At 39.3% G+C, this 24,590-nt stretch overlaps 1 protein-coding gene across 1 annotated transcript in view; it reads right to left on the bottom strand.

The window, feature by feature from the left end:
• Positions 1–24,590, bottom strand: part of LOC134314748 (signal-induced proliferation-associated 1-like protein 2) — a 183,989-nt gene that overhangs the window by 130,055 nt on the left and 29,344 nt on the right. Inside the window, exons 4-7 of the mRNA XM_062995441.1 lie at positions 24,028–24,202; positions 13,483–13,586; positions 9,573–9,730; positions 2,873–3,449 (exon numbers count right to left, since the gene is read on the bottom strand). Coding sequence (XP_062851511.1) covers positions 2,873–3,449; positions 9,573–9,730; positions 13,483–13,586; positions 24,028–24,202 — 1,014 coding nt within the window. The remainder of the gene's footprint in view (positions 1–2,872; positions 3,450–9,572; positions 9,731–13,482; positions 13,587–24,027; positions 24,203–24,590) is intronic.

Raw genomic sequence — 24,590 nt, forward strand, 5'->3', positions numbered from 1 at the left:
TGCACGGCGTCACACCACGCTGGTTCTAAGAAGGTAGGAAAGAAAACCCTAACTACCTCAACCTTGCGGTTTTACACACCCGAGTGACCTAAAGCCACCAGGGGTACCACCTATGGCTACAAACGAAGCGTGGACGAGCTGCCACAACGAGAGAGAAAACAAACAAAAGGTACGACACCCGCTGCTGAGTGGAGCTGGCTTAAGTAGGCCAGCCCCCAGCTGCGGGTGATCAGCCCTAATTGGGAGGCTTACTATAAGAAGCCTTTGTTTTCTGAGCTCTGTAAGACCTGTTTCGCTGGGAACCCGGGGCACGTTCACCAGCTACTACAGGCTTCCTAATAATGCCAACAGTAAAGAATCCTGAGACCATTCATGAGTGGGGTTGCTTCTCATCCAGGGAAGTGGGCTCATGCACAATTTTGCCTAAGAACACTGGTCAACAATCTAGGAACAATTTAGATGAACAATTCTTTTTCCAGCATATAGAGCACCATGTCACAAGGCAAAAAAAGTGGCTCAGTGAACAAAGCGTTGGGTCAACACTGTAAATATTGAGTCTTTGCATAAACTTAATGTATTTGTCAATAAAAGTAAAAAAAAAAAAAATGTATATAATTGTACTTTTGTATAAAATAAACATCTGACAAAAATATCTAAAAAAACTTTGTGAAACTTTGTAAAAACCAGTCTCAAAATCTTTGCCCACAACCTTTTACCACTGCCATGTTATGTACATACAGTGTTACGCTAACACAGCATTTCAAAATAAAATAAATGTCAGGGGTCAAATATGAATGTTTTGTTGCATTTCCTCTTCTGTTTTATTTACTTCTTATTTCTTTGCTCACCTGATGACAATAATAACACTGTAGGATCATGGTAATGTATTTGTCACTGGTTTAAGTGTATGACACACAGCAGTATTGTTGAGAGCAACTTAATATTGGTTAAAGAGAAAGTGGTCAATGAACAATAACACAGAGCTTATGAAGTAAGGGAAAGACAAAAGCTTAACAATGGCACTCGTTCCACAGTGGGTTTTTCTGAAGTTCTTTTAATGTATTATACAATTTTACCATACCAAGATATAACCAAACAGATCTAACCAAATAATTACATTTTGGGAGATTTTACACGATTAATGCACAATGTGAGACTGATAGTAGTAGTAATAGTAGTAGTAGTAGTAGTAGTAGTAGTAGTAGTAGAACTTTATTGTCACTATAAGCAGCTATATGGCAGCCGAGGTTCTGTCAAATGGTGTTAAAAAAAAACTAAATGAATAAAACTAAGCTCTTCTGTTTACAAACTCAGTTGTATTCATGGAAATTGGCATCAGCTGCTACTATTTTTAACATAATAGTCATATAGTTGGTAGGTTTTATGATTTCATTGTTGAGGACCAGACAAAAAGCAGCTAACAAACGGATCCAATGACAGTCTGTGAGTCTCCATCACCTACATCATTACAGTACCAGACTGTTGAGACAAAGTCTGTTTTAACATTATTGTTAAGATAATATAAAGGCGACATAAATAAACACAGCTTTTAAATGATCAGCAGCATCTTTTTTTTCAGGCCAAGTCATCTTCCCCTATCTACAATTTGCAAAACTAGTTACAGAGGAAGGCCCTACATATGAGTTTTTTTATGAAAATCTAGTGCTGCTCCACCTTTTTAGAGTAGCTGTTGTGTTCTGTTGTGCAGCTGCTTCCTATAGGTTTTCATTTAAAATAAAGGCATTGGCAGCTGAGAAAAGGCAGTGTACACAATTTTAGCCTCTACGCCTGCTATATAAGTAAAACTACAGTATGATATTATAGCACCAAGCCAGACATACCCATTCAAGCCATCAAGTTGCATTAGAAAAGATTTTGTTTAAATAATCATCAGTCAAAAGTATTAAGTGAAGATGCTTTGAACAGTTTTACTGCTCTTGCCAATTTGCTTTTAAGTAATTTCAGTGGTGTATACTTTTTGAGTTTTGTTTTTAATCACACTAATAAGCAACCATCTACATAACTTTACAGTGCATATGTTTTTATTTAAACCAAAAAAAGAAGAAGAAGAAAAAAAAACACCAGTAACGGCACAGTGCAATTCCTGAGTGGTTTTTCTGCTTTTTGGGGGTGAAACTATGTGACTGAATCATAATACCTTATGATACCTGTTTCAGATTTTTTTGGCGCCAGTTGCTTTTTTTAATCAAATGATCACATCTAAGAGATGGATTATGTGCTAGAAAGCTGATTCAGTCATACTGACCACTTTACAATAGTTATATGGAGGGACAAAGTTACAAGATGCAGGACAACAACCTCAAACATACAGCCAATGTCATTAAGAACTATCTTCAGCGTAAAGAAGAACAAAGAGTCCTGGAAGTGATTTGAGCAAGAAGATCTGTGGTTAGTTCTCCAAGATTTCTGGAACAACCTCTCAGCCGAATGCAATTTTTGAAAGCATTCTTACTTTGCAGCATTTTTTCCACCTGCCTAAAACATTTGCACAGTACTGTAGATAAGTCTGCCGAGAGCAAATTTCGGCATACAGTTTATAACAGCGAATGCTGGTAATGTAAAGTAATTGTGCAAACATAACAAATCTTGGTTAAAAACACAATGTTCCAGCTATGTTAGGAATTTGCTAAAAAAAAAAAAACGTTGATGAGGTAAAACAGTAACTCTCTATTGCACTGTGTAAGTAAATATCTACAAAAGTTTTTAGTTTTTATTTGCATATTAGGCTACCTGCTGCCCCAGCTTTTGAGTTTGCTTAGTTGCAAGAAAGATGCAAAGAAATGTTCTGTACCCAAAATAGGTGCCAATACTTTTTTCTACTGAGAGGGTAAAAAAGCAGTGGAGTGCTTACCTCAAGCCGCTGAATGATTTCCATGATGTCCTCCCTACAGCCGTCCTGGGCTGAGAACATCACACATTCACCACGCTCGTAGAAGATTTTAATGCTCTTGGTTGTGGAAGTCCAGCCAATCACATCCCGACAGGAGCAGTTAAAAACAACATTTTTGGACGCTGACTCGATTAGTACAATAAACTCGTTGGAAATGGCAAGCAAGCCCTGAACATCTAATGACTGGCCAAAGTCCCATGCCACCACACTCCACACGATGGCGCCAACGCTGTGTATGTGTGCATTCTTACGCGGTTTAAGTCGCTCTTTTTTCTTGGCTCCCAGAGTGATGAAACTAAACTTTAAAGTAGAATCCACAGTACCTGCGCTCACAAAGTTCTCAGCTAAGTCTTTAAGGTACTCTTGACGTGTTCGAGTTGCCATGGCACGAAACTTTTCTGACTTGTGAGCAGCATTCTCACCATTTATGACCTTGGCAAGCAGAAAGTCCCTGACTACAGATGACTTTGGGAAAGTCACACCTTTAGGAATGGGAGGGCCAAATGGAGGCACGTCTTTAGATCTTGATACAGCCACACTACAAGTGAAACAGAAGTGTAGATCAGAATTAAAGAAAATTTTCCTGATTCACGGTAAACAAAAGGAAACTTTAAACCCCACAATCTTATCTACAGTGTATATACAGTGTATCACAAAAGTGAGTACACCCCTCACATTTCTGCAAATATTTTATTATATCTTTTCATGGGACAACACTATAGAAATAAAACTTGGATATAACTTAGAGTAGTCAGTGTACAACTTGTATAGCAGTGTAGATTTACTGTCTTCTGAAAATAACTCAACACACAGCCATTAATGTCTAAACGGCTGGCAACATAAGTGAGTACACCCCACAGTGAACATGTCCAAATTGTGCCCAAAGTGTCAATATTTTGTGTGACCACCATTATTATCCAGCACTGCCTTAACCCTCCTGGGCATGGAATTCACCAGAGCTGCACAGGTTGCTACTGGAATCCTCTTCCACTCCTCCATGATGACATCACGGAGCTGGTGGATGTTAGACACCTTGAACTCCTCCACCTTCCACTTGAGGATGCGCCACAGGTGCTCAATTGGGTTTAGTCCATCACCTTTACCTTCAGCTTCCTCAGCAAGGCAGTTGTCATCTTGGAGGTTGTGTTTGGGGTCGTTATCCTGTTGGAAAACTGCCATGAGGCCCAGTTTTCGAAGGGAGGGGATCATGCTCTGTTTCAGAATGTCACAGTACATGTTGGAATTCATGTTTCCCTCAATGAACTGCAGCTCCCCAGTGCCAGCAACACTCATGCAGCCCAAGACCATGATGCTACCACCACCATGCTTGACTGTAGGCAAGATACAGTTGTCTTGGTACTTCTCACCAGGGCGCCGCCACACATGCTGGACACCATCTGAGCCAAACAAGTTTATCTTGGTCTCGTCAGACCACAGGGCATTCCAGTAATCCATGTTCTTGGACTGCTTGTCTTCAGCAAACTGTTTGCGGGCTTTCTTGTGCATCAGCTTCCTTCTGGGATGACGACCATGCAGACCGAGTTGATGCAGTGTGCGGCGTATGGTCTGAGCACTGACAGGCTGACCTCCCACGTCTTCAACCTCTGCAGCAATGCTGGCAGCACTCATGTGTCTATTTTTTAAAGCCAACCTCTGGATATGACGCCGAACACGTGGACTCGACTTCTTTGGTCGACCCTGGCGAAGCCTGTTCCGAGTGGAACCTGTCCTGGAAAACCGCTGTATGACCTTGGCCACCATGCTGTAGCTCAGTTTCAGGGTGTTAGCAATCTTCTTATAGCCCAGGCCATCTTTGTGGAGAGCAACAATTCTATTTCTCACATCCTCAGAGAGTTCTTTGCCATGAGGTGCCATGTTGAATATCCAGTGCCCAGTATGAGAGAATTGTACCCAAAACACCAAATTTAACAGCCCTGCTCCCCATTTACACCTGGGACCTTGACACATGACACCAGGGAGGGACAACAACACATTTGGGCACAATTTGGACATGTTCACTGTGGGGTGTACTCACTTATGTTGCCAGCCATTTAGACATTAATGGCTGTGTGTTGAGTTATTTTCAGAAGACAGTAAATCTACACTGCTATACAAGCTGTACACTGACTACTCTAAGTTATATCCAAGTTTAATGTCTATAGTGTTGTCCCATGAAAAGATATAATGAAATATTTGCAGAAATGTGAGGGGTGTACTCACTTTTGTGATACACTGTATATATATATACAGGCATAACATTATGACTACCTCCTTGTTTCTAAACTCACTGTCCATTTTATCAGCTCCACTTACCATATAGAAGCACTTTGTAGCTCTACAATTACTGACTGTAGTCCATCTATTTCTCTACATACTTTTTAAGCCTGCTTTCACCCTGTGTATATACGTACATATATGTACAGTGGGGCCAAAAAGTATTTAGTCAGCCACTGATTGTGTAGGGTCTCCTACTTAGAAAGATGAGAGAGGTCTGTAATTTTCATCATAGGTACACTTCAACTATGAGAGACAAAATGAGAAAAAAAATTATTTTTAATGAATTTATTTGTAAATTATGGTGGAAAATAAGTATTTGGTCAATAACAAAAGTTAAACTCAATACTTTGTAACATAACCTTTGTTGGCGATGACAGAGGTGAAACGTTTCCTGTAAGTCTTCACCAGGTTTGCACACACTGTAGCTGGTATTTTGGCCCATTCCTCCATGCAGATCTCCTCTAGAGCAGTGATGTTTTGGGGCTGTCGCTGGGCAACACGGACTCCACAAATTTTCTATGGGGTTGAGGTCTGGAGACTGGCTAGGCCACTCCAGGAACTTGAAATGCTTTTTACGGAGCCACTCCTTCAATGCCCGAGCAGTGTGTTTGGGATCATTGTCATGCTGGAAGACCCAGCCACGTTCCATCTTCAATGCTCTCACTGATGGAAGGAGGTTTTGGCTTAAAATCTCACGATACATGGCCCCGTTCATTCTTCCCTTAACACGGATCAGTCTTCCTGTCCCTTTTGCAGAAAAACAGCCCCAAAGCATGATGTTTCCACCCCCATGCTTCACAGTAGGTATGGTAATCTTGGGTTCTTCTTCTTCCTCCAAACACGACGAGTTGAGTTTTTACCAAAAAGTTCCATTTTGGTTTCATCTGACCACATGATATTCTCCCAATCCTCTTCTGGATCATCCATATGCTCTCTGACAAACTTCAGACGAGCCTGGACATGTATTGGCTTAAGCAGGGGGACATGCCTGGCACTGCAGGATTTGAGTCCCTCTCGGCGTAGTGTGTTACTGATGGTAGCCTTTGTTACTTTGGTCCCAGCTCTCTGCAGGTCATTCATCGGGTCCCTCCGTGTAGTTCTGGGATTTTTGCTCACTGTTCTCATGATCATTTTGACCCCACGGGATGAGATCTTGACCCCAAGGGAGATTATCAATGGTCTTGTATGTCTTCCATTTTCTTACAATTGCTTCCACAGTTAATTTATTCACACCAACCTGCTTGCCTATTGTAGATTCACTCTTCCCAGCCTGGTGCAGGTCTACAGTTTTCTTCCTGGTGTCCTTCGACAGCTCTTTGGTCTTGGCCATGGTTGAGTTTGGAGTCTGACTGTTTGAGGCTGTGGACAGGTGTCTTTTATACAGATAACGAGGTCAAAAAGGTGCCATTAATACAGGTAACGAGTGGAGGACAGAAGAGCTTTTTAAAGAAGAGGTTACAGGTCTGTGAGAGCCAGAAATCTTGCTTGTTTGTTATTGACCAAATACTTATTTTCCACCATAATATACAAATAAATTCTTTAAAAATCCTACAATGTGATTTCCTGGATTTTTTTTTCTCATTTTGTCTCTCATAGTTGAAGTGTACCTATGATGAAAATTACAGACCTCTCTCATCTTTCTAAGTAAGAGAACCTGCACAATCAGTGGCTGACTAAATACTTTTTGACCCCACTGTATATATATACTGGTGCTGCTCATAAAATTAGAATATCATGAAAAAGTTGATTTATTTCAGTAATTCCATTCAAAAAGTGAAACACACAGACTGATATATTTCAAATGTTTATTTCTTTTAATGTTGATGATTAGAACTTACAACTAATGAAAACCCCAAATTCAGTATCTCAGAAAATTAGAATATTACTTAAGACCAATACAAAAAAAGGATTTTTAGAAATGTTGGCCAACTGAAAAGTATGAACATGAAAAGTATGAGCATGTACAGCACTCAATACTTAGTTGGGGCTCCTTTTGCCTGGATTACTGCAGCAATGCTGCGTGGCATGGAGTCCATCAGTCTGTGGCACTGCTCAGGTGTTATGAGAGCCCAGGTTGCTCTGATAGTGGCCTTCAGCTCTTCTGAATTCTTGGGTCTGGCATATCACATCTTCCTCTTCACAATACCCCATAGATTTTCTATGGGGTTAAGGTCAGGCGAGTTTGCTGGCCAATTAAGAACAGGGATACCATGGTCCTTAAACCAGGTACTGGTAGCTTTGGCACTGTGTGCAGGTGCCAAGTCCTGTTGGAAAATGAAATCTGCATCTCCAGAAAGTTGGTCAGCAGCAGGAAGCATGAAGTGCTTCAAAACTTCCTGGTAGACGGCTGCGTTGACCTTGGACCTCAGAAAACACAGTGGACCAACACCAGCAGATGACATGGCACTCCAAACCATCACTGACTGTGGAAACTTTACACTGGACCTCAAGCAACGTGGATTCTGTGCCTCTCCTCTCTTCCTCCAGACTCTGGGACCTTGATTTACAAAGGTAATGCAAAATTTACTTTCATCAGAGAACATAACTTTGGACCACTCAGCAGTCCTTTTTGTCTTTAGCCCAGGCGAGACGCTTCTGACGCTGTCTCTTGTTCAAGAGTGGCTTGACACAAGGAATGCGGCAGCTGAAACCCATGTCTTGCATACGTCTGTGAGTGGTGGTTCTTGAAGCACTGACTCCAGCTGCAGTCCACTCTTTGTGAATCTCCCCCACATTTTTGAATGGTTTTTGTTTCACAATCCTCTCCAGGGTGCGGTTATCCCTATTGCTTGTACACTTTTTTCTACCACATCTTTTCCTTCCATTCGCCTCTCTATTAATGTGCTTGGACACAGAGCTCTGTGAACAGCCAGCCTCTTTAGCAATGACCTTTTGTGTCTTGCCCTCTTTGTGCAAGGTGTCAATGGTCGTCTTTTGGACAACTGTCAAGTCAGCAGTCTTCCCCATGATTGTGTATCCTACAGAACTAGACTGAGAGACCATTTAAAGGCCTTTGCAGATGTTTTGAGTTAATTAGCTGATTAGAGTGTGGCACCAGGTGTCTTCAATATTGTACCTTGTCACAATATTCAAATTTTCTGAGATACTGAATTTGGGGTTTTCATTAGTTGTCAGTTATAATCATCAACATTAAAAGAAATAAACATTTGAAATATATCAGTCTGTGTGTAATGAATGAATATAATATACAAGTTTCACTTTTTGAATGGAATTACTGAAATAAATCAACTTTTTCATGATATTCTAATTTTATGACCTGCACCAGTATATAATATACATATATACTGTATATATATATATATATATATATATATATATATATATATATATATATATATATATATATATATATATATATATATATATATATATATATATATATATATATATATATATAAATCAAGGGAACACTTAAATCACACATCGAATCTCAATGAACAAAAGATTCAAGTTGAAAATCTTTACTGAAAATTACACAACAACAGTCAATGGAAACCAAAATCATCAACCCATGGAGGGTACATGAAAATCAGAGTAAAAAATTTAAATCATAGGCTCATCCAATTTCTGTGAATTTCATCACGACAACTCACAACGTTACTCAGTGTTGTGTATGGCCCCCACATGCCTGTATGCACTCCCAGCAACGTCTGGGCATGCTCCTGGTGAGATGGCAGATTGTGTCCTGGAGGATGTCTTTTCAGACCTGGATCAGGGCATCAGTGTGCTCCTGGACAGATTGTGGCGTGAATTGGTGGCATGACTTGGTGGCATCGAATGCACTGATACATAAAGTCCCAGAGGTTCTCAGTTGGATTCAGGTCTGGGGAACATGAGGGCCAGTCAATGGCATCAATGTCTTTATCATCCAGGAACTGCCTACACACTTCGGCCACATGAGGCCGGGCATTGTCCTCCACCAGGAGGAACCCAGGGCCCACTGCACCAGCATACGGTCTGTCAATGGCTCTGAGGATTTCAACCTGAAAGGTACCGTCTCATGCTACCAGTAGTGACAAGGACACTAGCAAAACGTAAAACTAGAAAATAATCAGTCAGGAAGGATAAGGAGAGAGTATTTGTCTGTGGCCACCACCTGCAAAACCATTTCCTTTTTCGGGGTTGTCTTGCCATTGCCTCTCCGGTGCACCTGTTGTCACTTTCAATTTTTATGATGATTAAGTGTTCCCTTAATTTTTTGAGCAGTATATATGTGTATATATATATTTACACACTGCACTGAAGGTAAAATCAGAGTTACAGCAAAATATAGGTAACTTATGTTAATAAAGTAATTTTTGTGACACCTGCAAAAGTGATCAGCAATATTCTACTGGTTAAAGGGTGCTTATGTATAGCATACCTGTAGCAGACGTTTTCAGTGCATGGATTCTGGACTTTAACAATGATAAAAACATGCTGAAAGTGGGAACGAATATTTTTAGGTGTGAAAGGCAGGGATCCTGGTTCTTGAAACACAACAGTGACAATATCATTTCCAATGTGTCTCTTTCTTAGTAGCTGTAAGTACAAAGAAAGAAAAGGTTACTGGTAAACTAGAGAAGTTTTTTTTAATTAGACATGGAGGTTTAAGATTTAGTAAGGCGTAAGACAAACAAGATAAAGTTTTGTTACATGTTGAATATGCAGTTAAATTTCTTAACTAAAAACCAAACCAAGCAAGTGCAAATAGAAAATATAAGTTGAAAAAAGGAGACTGCTTTATCAAGGTTTAATTTGTGGGTGTGTTATTTTACCTCATTCTCTATTTTAGATTGTTAACAATTTTTCTGCTTTCATCCTTGTTAATTTAACTACATTCTCTTAAGGTCATTTTAAATTTGTCTTTCTTTTCTTGTCTACTTGACCCTGCTCATTACTGCAATTCTTTAATCCTGTGTGTCTGCTTATTCTCCTTAAGCTCATTTGATTATTTAGTGTTTCTCCTCAAGTTCTGTCCTAACCTCTCTTGAAATGGCTGCAGTTACACCCATCCTTAGGTGCGCATTTACATGAGAAGTGATTTGCGCTTTGCTCACCAGTCTTGGCTTGAGCCATGCATTCATCAAAGTGTGAAATGTCAAATCCACTTTGAAAGCATCAACATATGTCCATGTTTAGCCGTATTGTCCTTGCTGTGTGGTATTTTTACTTTTAAACTTGTGTTATAGCTCAGAGTGCTGAGAAATGGTGAAAATCCGAAACAGTCTAAAATGCTTATCATGAAAAAAGGTTAACGTGGCTAAAAGATAACATGGAAACACTAAAGTTCTCTTAATTATTACTGCTCATAAGTTCTCTCCACAAATGAAATTCCTTAGTTTTAGTACAATAAGTCACGTTAAGCTTTGTTCATGTTAAGCGTTGTTTGTACTGCCCGAGTTGCTTTTACCATGTCATATCAATTTGTTTAATTGGAGGCACTTTGAAAAGGTCAGCGGCAAACTGGGTCAAAATTCAAACCGGTAAACTTTGAGCACTGCCGCAAGTGCAAATATTGCAAGCCCAGTGCGGCAAAAGTACATGGCGTGCGCCGCTCAGGGAAGCGCAGCGAAAAGCCACACTCCATAAGAAACAATGGTACAGCAAGTGCAAAAGCAGTTTTGCCGCTTCTCATGTGAATGTGCCCTAAGAAACTTGGGTTAGATACTTCACTACTATCCAACTACAGACGCATTTCCATCCTCTCTTTCATCACTAAGGTGAGCCTCACAGATTCAGGATTCTCTTAGTACCCTTTCCCTATTCTCTATAAACACCCTTTCGGTCTGGTGCCATAACCTTTACAGTACTTAGACTACTCTGTTAAAAACTGAGGATTATCTCCTACTGATATAATATACTCATCCTTTTGGACCTCACTGTAGCTTTTGACACTGTAAAACATGACATACAGTGACATACATTCCTATCATCCTTTGGTATTTCAGATTTAGCTCTTGATTGGTTCTGGTCATATCTCATGAACAGATTTTCTCTAGAGGTATTCCCAAACATCCATTGCCCCAGTTGTTCAGGGAGTACCCCAAGGTTCTGTCCTTTGACCCATCCCTTTTATACTAAATCTCTCTCCCCTAGGCCAGATCAACCATAATCATGGTTTTCAGGGATACACAAATGAAATTCAGCTTTACACCACATTAGTAAGACTGCATTTTTATCAAATAAGCAATATTGCATGCCTCTGCCCTTTGCTCAACAATGATAATGGTGCCAAAATGCTGGTAAATTCTTTCATTTTCTCCCACTTTTATTGCAATCTCCTTTTAATGGTTTCCCTGTTAAACACACAACCACAGTCCTCACTTTTACGCGCTCTGCATACAATAAGCCCTTTATGGTCTTGCCTCTTGCTCTCTTAGCTTTTCTGGCACAGGACTTCTGGCAGGCGGTGACTCACATCAAGGGGTGGCAGGTCGTTCAGTTCTACAGCTCCCAAACTTTGGAACGCTATCCCACAATATCTTTGTGACTGCTTTACCATCTCTTTATCTAAAGCTTATTTAAAAACTTTTTTTTGTAATATGCATTTTTCCCCATTTTCCTCCTGATTTAGAACAATCAATTTGTCTTCCGCTTCTGAGGAGTACCCGATTGCATCTGAGGAGAGCACGTCACTGTACACGCCTCTTCCGACACGTGCACAGCCCTCCTCTTCTCGTCCCTGCATTCTGCAAAGGCATCTCTTCTGTCGGTCAGGGTCCTTACACAGCGTATGAAGACACACCCACCCACACATAGTCCGTTCCCCACCCTGCACATACGGTGGTCAATTAGTTTCTGCTGCAGGCACTGCCAATTATGCCCGCCAGATGGAGCCCAGTCGACCTGTGGAAATAGCGAGTTTCAAACCAAGAAGTTCAGAATCTCGGCACTGGTGTGCTAGCGGAGTATTCCGCCTCGCCACCTGGGCGCCCAAAAAAATTTTTTTTACAACTTTCTTCATGTCTTGGTTTTGTTGTTTTCCTCTCCCCATTGCTGTTTTGCCTCTGAATGTACACCACCCTTGGGTATGTGAAAGGTGCTATATAAATCAAAATTATTACTATTATTGTTGTTATTTATTATTATTATTACTAAAAACTCCACTGCCATCTCTTCTAAACATTTCTATGCCTCCACTGATATGCCATCTGGGCCAACTGCCTGCCTGTCAATCTCTTATTTAGCTGCCCTCACTTCCTTCTTGCTAATCTGAGACTCTTTTTATTATTCATCAGTTCCTCAAAGTACTTTTTGCACCTTCTTAATACACTCACCTCATTTTCAGGACATTCCAATCTGCTCCTTTATCATCCTAACCTGCTGTATAGCCAATCCAGCTTTGTTCCTCTGTCTGGCCAATTGATACAAGCACTGTTCTCCTTCCTTATTGTCCAACTTTTCATACAGCTTGCCTTAGCTATTTTCCTTAGCTTTTGCTGTTCTCTTTGCTTTACACTTTATCTTCTTGTATTTTTCATCTCTTTGGAGACCCCAGTTTTTTTCTGCCAACCTCTTACTTGTGGAATTTTCTGCACGTCCTCGTTCCATCACTAGTCACCTTTTCTTTCTTTTGCTGTACATATGTCACACCCAGTACCTCTTTACCTACAAACCATCGTACAGAATACCATCCAACGCTGTCTACTACACTATCCTCTGCCACCACCTTACAGTCTCAATGTCTTTTTTAGGTTACATATACAGCATAGGATATAGTCTACCTATAGTCTATGTGCACATTCCCTGCTCTTATGACTTTCTGTGTTCCTTCTTCTTCTTAAAATGTGTGTTTACTACAGCCATTTCCATCCTTTTTTGCAAAATCTATCACTATCTGCCCTTTTCTATTTTTGTCAACACGCAATACGCAATAACTCCTCTTCATCTCTGTTAATAAGCAGTTTGGGTACCCTCTTTACCACTTCATCTAACTTATTCCAGATATCTTTTTCTCATTTGTCTCATAGCCAAATTGTGGGGTATATGCACTGATGACATTCATCAGCACTCCATCAGTTTCCAACTTTACACTCATGACTCTGTCAAGCCTTCTCCTCTTTAGCATATTAGCTATCTCTCTCCCTTTATCACAGTGCCCACTTTCAGATGTTCCAACCCTCACATTCACCTTCCTACCCCTGTGTCACTCCCTGTTGCAGAACATTCCTTCCCCTCTCCTTTTCTTCCTGGACCAAACATCAAACATTAAATAGCATATCAATATTAATATTAAATAATAAAAACACAACAAGACAATGAATCAATATTATTTATATATGGTTACTGACCTGTTGTATGTTGTTTGGAGTGTAAGGTAGGAGAGTAGACACATGAAACATTAACTCATAGTCTTTGTAGGTTGTGTAAAGGGAGTGAGTTCCTGTTGAGTCCGCTTTGACAAAGAACACAGTAAGCAGATTTACATTTACATTCCTTTAGCAATGTACAAGCAGAGGTGGAAAGTAACTACATTTATTACATTTATTCATGTCACTGTAATTCAGTAGTATTTTTGTGTAGTTGTACTTCCTGAAGTAGCTTTAGAAATCTGTAATTTCACTCAAGTATGTTTTGTTTGAAGTATTGAACCTCGCTACATCACAAATCACATCTGTTATTGAGTAAAAAAACTAAATTAAAACACAAAATAGTGGCCTGAAGACAACTGCAGTGAATTATGGGCAGGAAAGCAAACTGGAGCAAAAGAAAAAAATGGGGATGACAAGTCAGATACCAGTCGTGCAAACCCAAATTCTGTTCTCAAAGGAAATGAAGTGAACGCCTGGCCATATTTAGACCGAAATAGCAGCTTACAAAAACTCAACATTACACCTATGCAAACATGTAGAGGTAAGCTAAATAAAACCTGCATCACGGCATTGGTAACTAAAAAGAAGTTTTTAGTGTTTAGTAAAAGGCTTAACTTAAATTAGCACAACTTTGATAAAGTTGGTTGGCTCTAGCAACCTGCTGGTAACTAGTTATTAATTTTTCTAATGCTCTCTTAGCTGCTGTGATATAAAAAAAAAGATAGCATTAAATACCCAACACCAAATTTAATTATCATATTATCAAATTGAGTGATGCACTGTACATGGTAAATTTTACAACATCCAACAGCATGGTACAGGGACAGAACCAGAGAAAATACTTCGCTGAACACAGGGCCAACTACAAAGCAACCAGCAAGGCTTATTTCTGAAGGATATAACAGAGGAAACAGCCATCAAAGCGGAGGGCCTTTACTGATGTAATGGCAGTGGGTGGCAACAGACACGTACCACAGGTGAAGGTGAAAAAGCTTATGATTAACTTTATTTGTGAGGGCTTTTATCCATTTTCTGTGGTTGAACAACCTGCTTTTAAAGAACTTTTATTGACTAAATCCTTAATGCAAGGTCATTTCCAGACCCACTCTCCAGACAATGGTTGCCACCATTATGAATTGTTGAACAGCACAGGGGACAGAACTGGATAAACTTTGGAAGGAAACAAGGTGCCCTAGATGACATTCACTGTCAATACAGAATTAGGGGGGAAGTGGTAAGAACCACAACAAACAGTGGCTTAAACTTCATTAAAGCATTCAGTGTGTTTGGTGAGCAAAGCCAGCCTGAAGAAGCAGAATCAAAGTCATACCAAAAAGAGCCCAAAGCTGACTACCTGGCCACAGCATCCTGGAACAAGTCTATCAAGCGCAGCCTTTGAGAAATGGCAAGCAATCTGAAACAAGTCATGTCAGTCATACATGGTAGCTAAAAATGTGGAAAATAAGTGCTAGCTCCAGCTCATCCAGCCAAATCAGACTTGGTGGAACTCAACATACATGACTGTGGAAAGAATCATATGGATCAAGGTAGGGAAGTTATCAGGAATGTCTGTAAAAAAAATTCAAAGTAAAAATGTGAGTTTACATTCTTATTTCTGTGTACAAATTGTACATAAAATCTAAATAACAAAAATTAAAACCAAGGCATGAAGCTTCCTTCTTATACTGTATTTTTTTTTTCCTTTTTGTTTTTAAATTTGCAAAAATTTGTAAAGATTTGCTTTATGTCATACAGGTTGACTCCAGCTGAAATTGTAATTCTGACCAAGTACTGCACTGCGATAAAGCCTGTGGTAAAGGCTTTATACATCAAGACCATCTGGACTGAGCAAGTTAATTTAATAAAATCAGGTATGATTTCATGTTTTAATATCATAATGTAATCAGTTGTTTATTATTAATCCCAGTTCTTTCTACAATGTCATATGTACAATAATGATTCTTACTACTCAAGATTTTTGCATTATGATGAACACTTGTCAGAGTAATCAAAGCTTAATTGTCAAAAATATTTACTATGTGTTGTTGTGTGTTAGTCATTGAATCTGACTGGTCTATGTTAGGCAACACCTTAACCAGATGGCAAAGGCTTGGGTGGAGCAAGTCAGGCAGTATCATCAGATGAAGAGGATTTAGTGATGAGTGATAGCTCAGTGGTTAAGGTACTGGACTAGTAAACAGAAGGTTGCCGGTTCAAGCCCCGCCACCACCAAGTTGCCACTGTTGGGTCCCTGAGCAAGGCCCTTAACCCTCAATTGCTCATCGTGTTCGGCTCATTGTGTGTAAGTCGCTTTGGATAAAAGCGTCTGCTAAATGCTGAAAATGTAAATGTATTCTTCACAATGATGTCCAGAAGGTCACAATCAGTAGTATCTTCCTTGGTACCCATAAATTAATTTTTTACATAGTCATAATTACAAAAATTACAGAAGGCTGGCCATGAACAACTTTTAAGTTTTCTTTATTTTGAGATAATAGCTCTTTCAGTGGATTCTTAGAGCACAGAAATAGCTTTGTAACCTTTTCCAGATTATGTTTTTAAAATCTTTTTTTCTTCAGGAACTTTAAAACGGCTGTTGGCTTGTTTAAAATAAGTGAGATTTCTATTCTTTAGGATATGCTGAAATCAAGTCTTTCTGTGCTCAATAAGTGCATGTTTTGTGTTAAAATGTGTTATTTTTATTATATTTTTTTCAGTTATTCTATATTGATTTAAGATAATGACAAAATGACATTCTTATACTTCCCAAAGGTGAGGGGTGAATGTCAGGCCGAACACCTGCACTCAAAATTATGGAGAGGTGTCCTCATACCTTTTTTACACACAGTATGTGTGTCTGTTTGTACTAAGATAAAACTACAATTTACATACAACTTAATTAGAGTAAATAAAAAATTTATATTAAACGTTTATTTTTTATGATCAAGTAAATTATTAGTCTGGGCTAACCAATTCAAAATCCAGATCCTTGCTGGTATATATTTTGTCATTTAACAAATTTTTTTTTTTTTTTTTTTTTTAACAAATCTTTGCTGTTTCAGGGCCTGTGTGACCTTCCATAATTACCAAATAATGTCCAGTCATCAGTCTGTAACAAAATTTGGTTTTGCAACATGAAAACATGTAAAGGCACAAGAGCAAGTAAATCTCTGAATGGTTCTAAATACAATAAAACCCAGTCAATGTCCTGACTTGAACACAACTGAGATGATGTGGTATAGCCTTAAATAGGCAGTTAATGTTTGAAAGCCATACAATGTGGTTAAATAAAAACAATTCTGCAGAAAAAAATATTGATCACTTAGTTGGCAGCCCGCCCCCCCCCCCCCCCCACCCCCACCCCACAGACACATAAAACACACTCAAAAAGCTATACCAGTGGTCCCTCTATCTGTCTATTGAACCGTAGCTGAGATGTGTAAAAAAATAAAATAAAACACGGCCTTGCAAGGCAATTCCATAAATTCCAGCAGCTCTACTATCCACATGTTTAACTTACTACATTGGCCTCAAATTGCAGACTTTAGCCTGCAATATCATCTATATATAGAGACTATAGAGCAGGTATTATGGATATTATTGGATTATTACAGGTATAGGTGTACAGTTTTAAAATACCATGTCCACCCACTGTCCACTCTATTAGACACTCCTACCTAGTTGGTCCACCTTGTAGATGTAAAGTCAAAGACAATCAGTCATCTTTTGCTGCTGTTTGAGTTGGTCATCTTCTAGATCTTCATCAGTGGTCACAGAACGCAGCCCACAGGGTGCTGTTGGCTGGACTATTCTCAGTCCAGCAGTGACAGTGAGGTGTTTAAAAACTCCATCAGCATTGCTGTGTCTTATCCACTCATACCAGCACAACACACACTAACACATCACCACCATGTCATTGTCACTGCAGTGCTGAGAATGACCCACCACCCAAATAATATCTACTCTGTAGTGGTCCTGGGAGAGTCCAGACCATGAAAAACAGCATGAAAGGCATGCAGAGAAACAGATGGACTACAGTCAGTAATTGTAAAACTACAAAGTGCTTCTCCACTACAAAGTGGAGCTGATAAAATGGACAGTGAGTATAGAAACAATGTTTTAATGTTATGGCTGATCTGTGTATATAGTCATACATAGTACAACTCGCAGTGAAATGCTTTTGTGAATGCTGGGTCACATTAGTAAAAAAGCCAAAAAAAGACAAAATATTCAACCCCAAATCAGTTGGGACAGTATGGAAAATGCACATAATAAAAAACACAGAATTCCTTACATTTACTTTGACTTTTATTTCATTGCAGACAGTATGAACCTGAGATATTTCATGTTTTGTCTGGTCAACTTAATTTCATTTATTAATAAACATCCATTCCTGCATTTCAGGCCTGCAACACATTCCAAAAACGTTGGGACAGTAAAACATTTACCACTTTGTAACGCTGTCATTCCTTTTCACCACACTTAAAAGACGATTTTGCACCAAGGACATCCCTGGAAAAGATGACATCTTGAAGGCAGCATATGTTGCTCTAAGATCTCAATGTACTTTCTGCATTAATGCTGCTATCACAGAAGTGTAAATTACCTTTGCCATGGGCACTGACACAACCCCATACCATGACAGACCCTGCCTTTTGGACTTGTTGCTGATAACAGTCTGGATGGTCCTTTTCGTCTTTGGTCCAAAGCACACAACGTCCATTTTTTCCAAAAAAGACCTGGAATGCTGATTCATTTGACCACAACACACGTGTTCACTGTGTGATGGTCCATCCTAGATGCCTCTGAGCCCAGAGATGCCACTTTTGGACATGGCAAACATAAGGCTTCTTTTTTGCACAGTAAAGTTTTAAGTGGCATTTGTACATGTAACTCTGTATTGTAATGCTTGACAAAGGTTTGCCAAAGTAATCCCTTGCCCATGTGGTTATATCAGCTATCGTTGAGTGGCGGTTCTTGATGCATTGCCATCTGAGGGATAAAAGATCACAGGTGTTCAGCTTAACCTTACACCCTTGGCCTTTACGCAATAAAATTCCTCCTGATTCCTTGAATTGTTGATTGATATTATGCACTGTAGATGGAGAAATATGCTAATTCCTTCCAATCTTTCTTTGGGGTACATTGTTTTTAAACATTTCAATAATTTTTTCACACATTTATAGACAAACTGTAGATCCTCTGGTCACCTTTGCTCATCAAAGACTCAGTCTTTCTTGGATGCTGCTTTTGTATCAAACCATAATTACAATCACCTGTTGACGTCACCAGTTTGAAATCACATCATTATTTAGTTTTTTCACCTCATTAGTAGCCCTAAAAAAAATTAAAATTTTAATTTTAATAAAATAATAAAAAAACAACAGTTATTTCAAATAATTCTATAATTATAGTTATGACCACTGCCATATTGTGTCTCCAGTTTATTTTCTTTTTGTTCTTGTTTTCTTGATTGTTCTTATTAATCCCTGACAAAAATTTTAAGGGTGAAAGCAACCTGAGGCTCACCTACAGGGGTTGGACAAAATAACTGAAACACCTGGTTTTAGACCACAATAATTTATTAGTATGGTGTAGGGCCTCCTTTTGCGGCCAATACAGCGTCTTGGAAATGACATATACAAGTCATGCACAGTGGTCAGAGGGATTTTAAGCCATTCTTCTTGCAGGATAGTGGCCAGGTCACTACGTGATGCTGGTGGAGGAAAACGTTTCCTGACTCGCTTCTCCAAAACACCCAAAAGTGGCTCAATAATATTTAGATCTGGTGACTGTGCAGGCCATGGGAGATGTTCAACTTCACTTTCATGTTCATCAAACCAATCTTTCACCAGTCTTGCTGTGTGTATTGGTGCATTGTCATCCTGATACACGGCACCGCCATTGGATGCACATGGTCCTCCAGAATGGTTCGGTAGTCCTTGGCAGTGACGCGCCCATCTAGCACAAGTATTGGGCCAAGGGAATGCCATGATATGGCAGCCCAAACCATCACTGATCCACCCCCATGCTTCACTCTGGGCATGCAACAGTCTGGGTGGTACGCTTCTTTGGGGCTTCTCCACACCGTAACTCTCCCGGATGTGGGGAAAACAGTAAAGGTGGACTCATCAGAGAACAATACATGTTTCACATTGTCCACAGCCCAAGATTTGCGCTCCTTGCACCATTGAAACCGACGTTTGGCATTGGCACGAGTGACCAAAGGTTTGGCTATAGCAGCCCGGCCGTGTATATTGACCCTGTGGAGCTCCCGACGGACAGTTCTGGTGGAAACAGGAGAGTTGAGGTGCACATTTAATTCTGCCGTGATTTGGGCAGCCGTGGTTTTATGTTTTTTGGATACAATCCGGGTTAGCACCCGAACATCCCTTTCAGACAGCTTCCTCTTGCGTCCACAGTTAATCCTGTTGGATGTGGTTTGTCCTTCTTGGTGGTATGCTGACATTACCCTGGATACCGTGGCTCTTGATACATCACAAAGACTTGCTGTCTTGGTCACAGATGCGCCAGCAAGACGTGCACCAACAATTTGTCCTCTTTTGAACTCTGGTATGTCACCCATAATGTTGTGTGCATTGCAATATTTTGAGCAAAACTGTGCTCTTACCCTGCTAATTGAACCTTCACACTCTGCTCTTACTGGTGCAATGTGCAATTAATGAAGATTGGCCACCAGACTGGTCCAATTTAGCCATGAAACCTCCCACACTAAAATGACAGGTGTTTCAGTTTCATTGTCCAACCCCTGTAAATCAGACTGAACTGTTTTTACTTATAATAGTTATTATGTGTTGATGTGTTTAATAGTGTGTTTTGTGTCCATTTTCATGTTAGTTTTATAAGTTATTCATTCTTAGGATATACTTTGCGTTTGATGTGTTGAACCCGTTCTGTGCTAGATTAATATAGCAGGAGTGGTCTGTGTATTTGGATCTAGCCTCTATCTAATTCTGTCTGCCTCTGTCACCTGTCTAACTTGAGCTTTCGCTGCCCTGTTGCACCCAGTGTTCTGCCGGCTTCTTCTTAGTAAGTCTCCACTTTGTCAAGTTCTCAGTGTTCACTCAAAAGATAAATTAAGAAAAAGCAATTTAAACTGCTTTTTTGCCAGTTAGGTGGTTTTGGGGTCTGCAGGCTAACATGGTTTTTCTAACTTGGCGGTGTGTTCTAATGGCGTCATCAGGATGCACCATTTAATTATTCTGTTTATCTCTGTTTTCACCAGATGCATCTCTGTGCTGTTGTAATACAGGACCAATCTTAAATACAAAAAAAAGTTAGGACAGTATGGAAAATGAAAAATAAAATTAAATAAAATTAAATAAAAATGCAGTGTTCCTTACATTTACTTGGACAGACGGCACTGCATCAAGAACTGCCACTCAACAATAGCTAATATAACCACATGGGCAGAGGATTACTTTGGCAAACCTTTGTCAAGCATTACAATACAGAGTTACATGCACAAATGCCACTTAAAAATTTACTGTGCAAAAAAGAAGCCTTATGTTAACCATGTCCAGAAGTGGCGTCGACTTCTCTGGGCTCAGAGGCATCTAGGATGGACCATCACACAGTGGATAGGTATTGTGGTCAGATGAATCAGCATTCCATGTCTTTTTTGGAAAAAAATGGACATTGTGTGCTTCGGACCAAAGACAGAAGGGACTATCCAGACTGTTATCAGCAACAAGTCCAAAAGACATAATCTTTTCCAGGGACGTCCATGCATTTTTCAACAAGACAATGCAAAACCACATGCTGCAGACATTACAAAGACATGGCTGCGAAAAAAGAGGTTACGGGTACTGGACTGGCCTGTCTGCAGTCCTGACCTGTCCCCAATAGAGAATGTCTGGAGAATTTTAAAATGGCTTGGTATCCTCGGTGCCAAAATGTCTTTTAAGTGTGGTGAAAAGGAATAGCAACATTACAAAGTGGTAAATGCTTTATTGTCCCAACATTTTTTGGAATGTAATGCAGGCCTGAAATGCAGGAATGGATGTTTATTACTAAATGAAATGAAGTTGACCAGACACAACATGAAATATCTCAGGTTCATACTGTCTGCATTGAAATAAAAGTCAAAGTAAATGTATGAAACTCTGTGTTTTTTTTTTATTATTATTTGCATTTTCCATGCTGTCCCAACTTTTTCTGATTTGGGGTTATACTTAATAGTTAACCTCAACATGGCTTTCTATTTCAGAGCTGAACTTTTGTACTTGAACACTAAGTGACGACTGCCTCCAGATATTTATAAGCGTTGCGTTGCGTCGCTTTAGGAATTACCAGGCATCCTCTTTATGTTTACCGTGGTTCTAGTAAAAATCTGTGCCGGTCAACAAGTTCTGATGAGGATGGTCACACGATCTGGTCTGCAATTCGTCGTTGTTCAACAAAAGTGCATTGACAAAGCTGGGGAATCAACATCTATAATCTACATTATGTGGAATATTCACCACCTAGTAGGATCCTTGGCTCATCTGTCTCAACAAAACCGAAATCCCTTTTCACTTAAAATAGCCTTAATAAATGCTCAATCACTAGTAAATAAAACTTTTATTCTCAATCACTTTTTTGTTTCCCACACCTTTGATTTTCTATTTGTGACCGAGACCTTAGGCGACTCAAGTCCATTTGCTGAACTCTGCCCCAGTGACTGCAGATTCCTTAATATTCCCACCAGTTTTCAAGTATTAATGTGTAAATACACCTAGCCCTGTTCTCTGTTGCACTTGTCTACAGGCCTCCAAAAATTATTACTGATTTTACTAATGAGTTCTATGACTTTTTATCAACCTCAGTATCTAGCTCTGAGAAAGTCTTAATTGTAGGTGATTTTAACATTCATGTTTGTTGCTCACAACAACTCTTGCTGGGGACTTCTTACAGCATTTTCTTAGGGGACTTCTTATTGATTTAATTTGTGCCAGTCGGTGGTTGGCCCTACTCACTCCTATTTGTATTTGAGGCTCTCCACAGTAAAGCTCCATCTTATATATTCATCTGCCCCCAGTCTACTTTCAGAATTTTAAGATCTTCTGACCACTTGCTTTTAACTTTCCCACACTCTCGGACGAGGTCCAAAAGTGACCAGGCTTTCTCTGTGGCCGCTTCGAAGATACGGAACAGCTTGCCACTTTTATAAAGCGTCCTCCACAACTGATTGTTTTAAATCCAACTTGAAGACCTATTTATTTTCACAGGCTTTTGGGTTTTAAGCATGGCTTCTTCTGTGCTAGGTGTTTAATTTTCATTGATACTTATTTTGCTATATGTCTTTATTTTATGTCACTGATTTGTTTTATTATTGTTCTGATTTTATTGTACAGCGACTTGGATGACGCTTGATGTCTTTGAAGGCGCTTTATAAATAAACTTGACTTGACTTAAGCTCTACAGGATGAACAGAACATTGTCCTATTCAATTTTCTGGCAGAGAGCAGAATTCATGTGTCAGTCCTTTATGGCAAATGACCCACGCTCTAAAGCAGCAAATCATTCCAACACTTACATCACACTTCCACCACCAGGTTTAACAGCTGGTATGATTTTCTTATAGAATACTTTCTTAGCTTTACACTAGATGTCAGATGAGTGTTGTTTTTTCTAAGTTCCACTTTTGACTCATCAGTCCACAGAACATTATCCCAAAAGCATTGGAGGTCATTAAGGTGGCACTTGATCATTTGGCAAATACGAGATCTCTATGTTCTTATTGGTTGACAGTGTTTTTCTCCCCACTGTAACAAGTTGTCTTCATTAGGAGATATAGGCCATCACTGTGGTTTGCTGAGGTCACAAAGCTTATAAAAAGCTATGTAACCAGTTATAGACTAATATTAAATAACCACTGCATTTGACACTTATGACCATGACATTTTACTGGAATGGCTTAAAACATGTTTGTTAGAGCCAAAAAGTGCAATATGGCATCCCACAGCATTTTGTTTTTGAGCCCTTGTTCTTGCTGTATTTATAAAGTCCTTGGTATATGTAATTCGTACCCACAATTTTGACTTTACCTGTCATATTAACAATACACACACAGTCTGATTAGCCAGGTCTACTGTAGCAACACAGTTACACAGTAACGTCTGTGCTAAAGATATGAGTAAAAAAATATTTTTCTCAAATGCAGTACCTATTTAAGGTAAATCTGCCCAAGTTAAGATTACTAACATTATCCTTAAGTTTAAATAATCTTTGTAAATCCAAAGGCTACAGTAAGAAACAACACCTTATCATGCTTTAACTTTATCAAGAACCAAGTATTTACTAGAAGAAGAAAGTCTGACCGTATTACCTTGGTTTTATTTAGTTTGCCCTGACTGTTTGCTATTTTAAGTACTGACCATAAAAGCCCTAAATAGCTCTCACATCTTCCTAATTTCCTAAAGATCATATTTTTCAGCCAATGCTTGACTACATGTATTAATGTCACTAAAAAATACACATGTAGTGTATTTCAAGCCAGTAGTGCTGGTGTTGTGTGCATACTCTTAGTATCCAGCTGTGCTCTGTACTTGGTAAAGCCCTTTAGTCGCACTCTTTGTCCCAGTAGGTCCAAGAATTCATCCAGTGCAGGCCCTGCACTCTCATTATTGTACATCTCTTCTTCTGTACTCTGATCTGATTTACAGTACAACACGCCCACCTTTTGCTGAAAACTTAGCTGCAAAAAACACAAAAACAGATGCACAGACTTTTATTTACAAAAAAATCTTTACATAAAAGTAATCTACTTCCAAACATCGTTATTTGGAAATTAGCCATGTTTTAGAATCAGAATTACTTTATTATTACCTTAACAATGTTTTTTCTTACCACAGATTTTATTGCAGCATAAGAGTTTTCCCAAAGCTGTCTATATGACTTTATTAATGTAAGTAAACACTGTTATTTATAGCTAACAATGGCTCAAAAAAGGAGAAAAAACAACACAAGCTCAAAATAAGTGTCATATACAGTCCCTTGCAAAACTAAGGCATGCCTGATGACATTTTTTGTAATCTTTAAATTATTACACCTTCACTGCTTTACAGCACTTCACAATTATACTT

This window comes from Trichomycterus rosablanca, chromosome 5 (genome assembly GCF_030014385.1).
Source record: "Trichomycterus rosablanca isolate fTriRos1 chromosome 5, fTriRos1.hap1, whole genome shotgun sequence".
In the NCBI taxonomy this organism is placed as follows: Eukaryota; Metazoa; Chordata; class Actinopteri; order Siluriformes; family Trichomycteridae; genus Trichomycterus; species Trichomycterus rosablanca.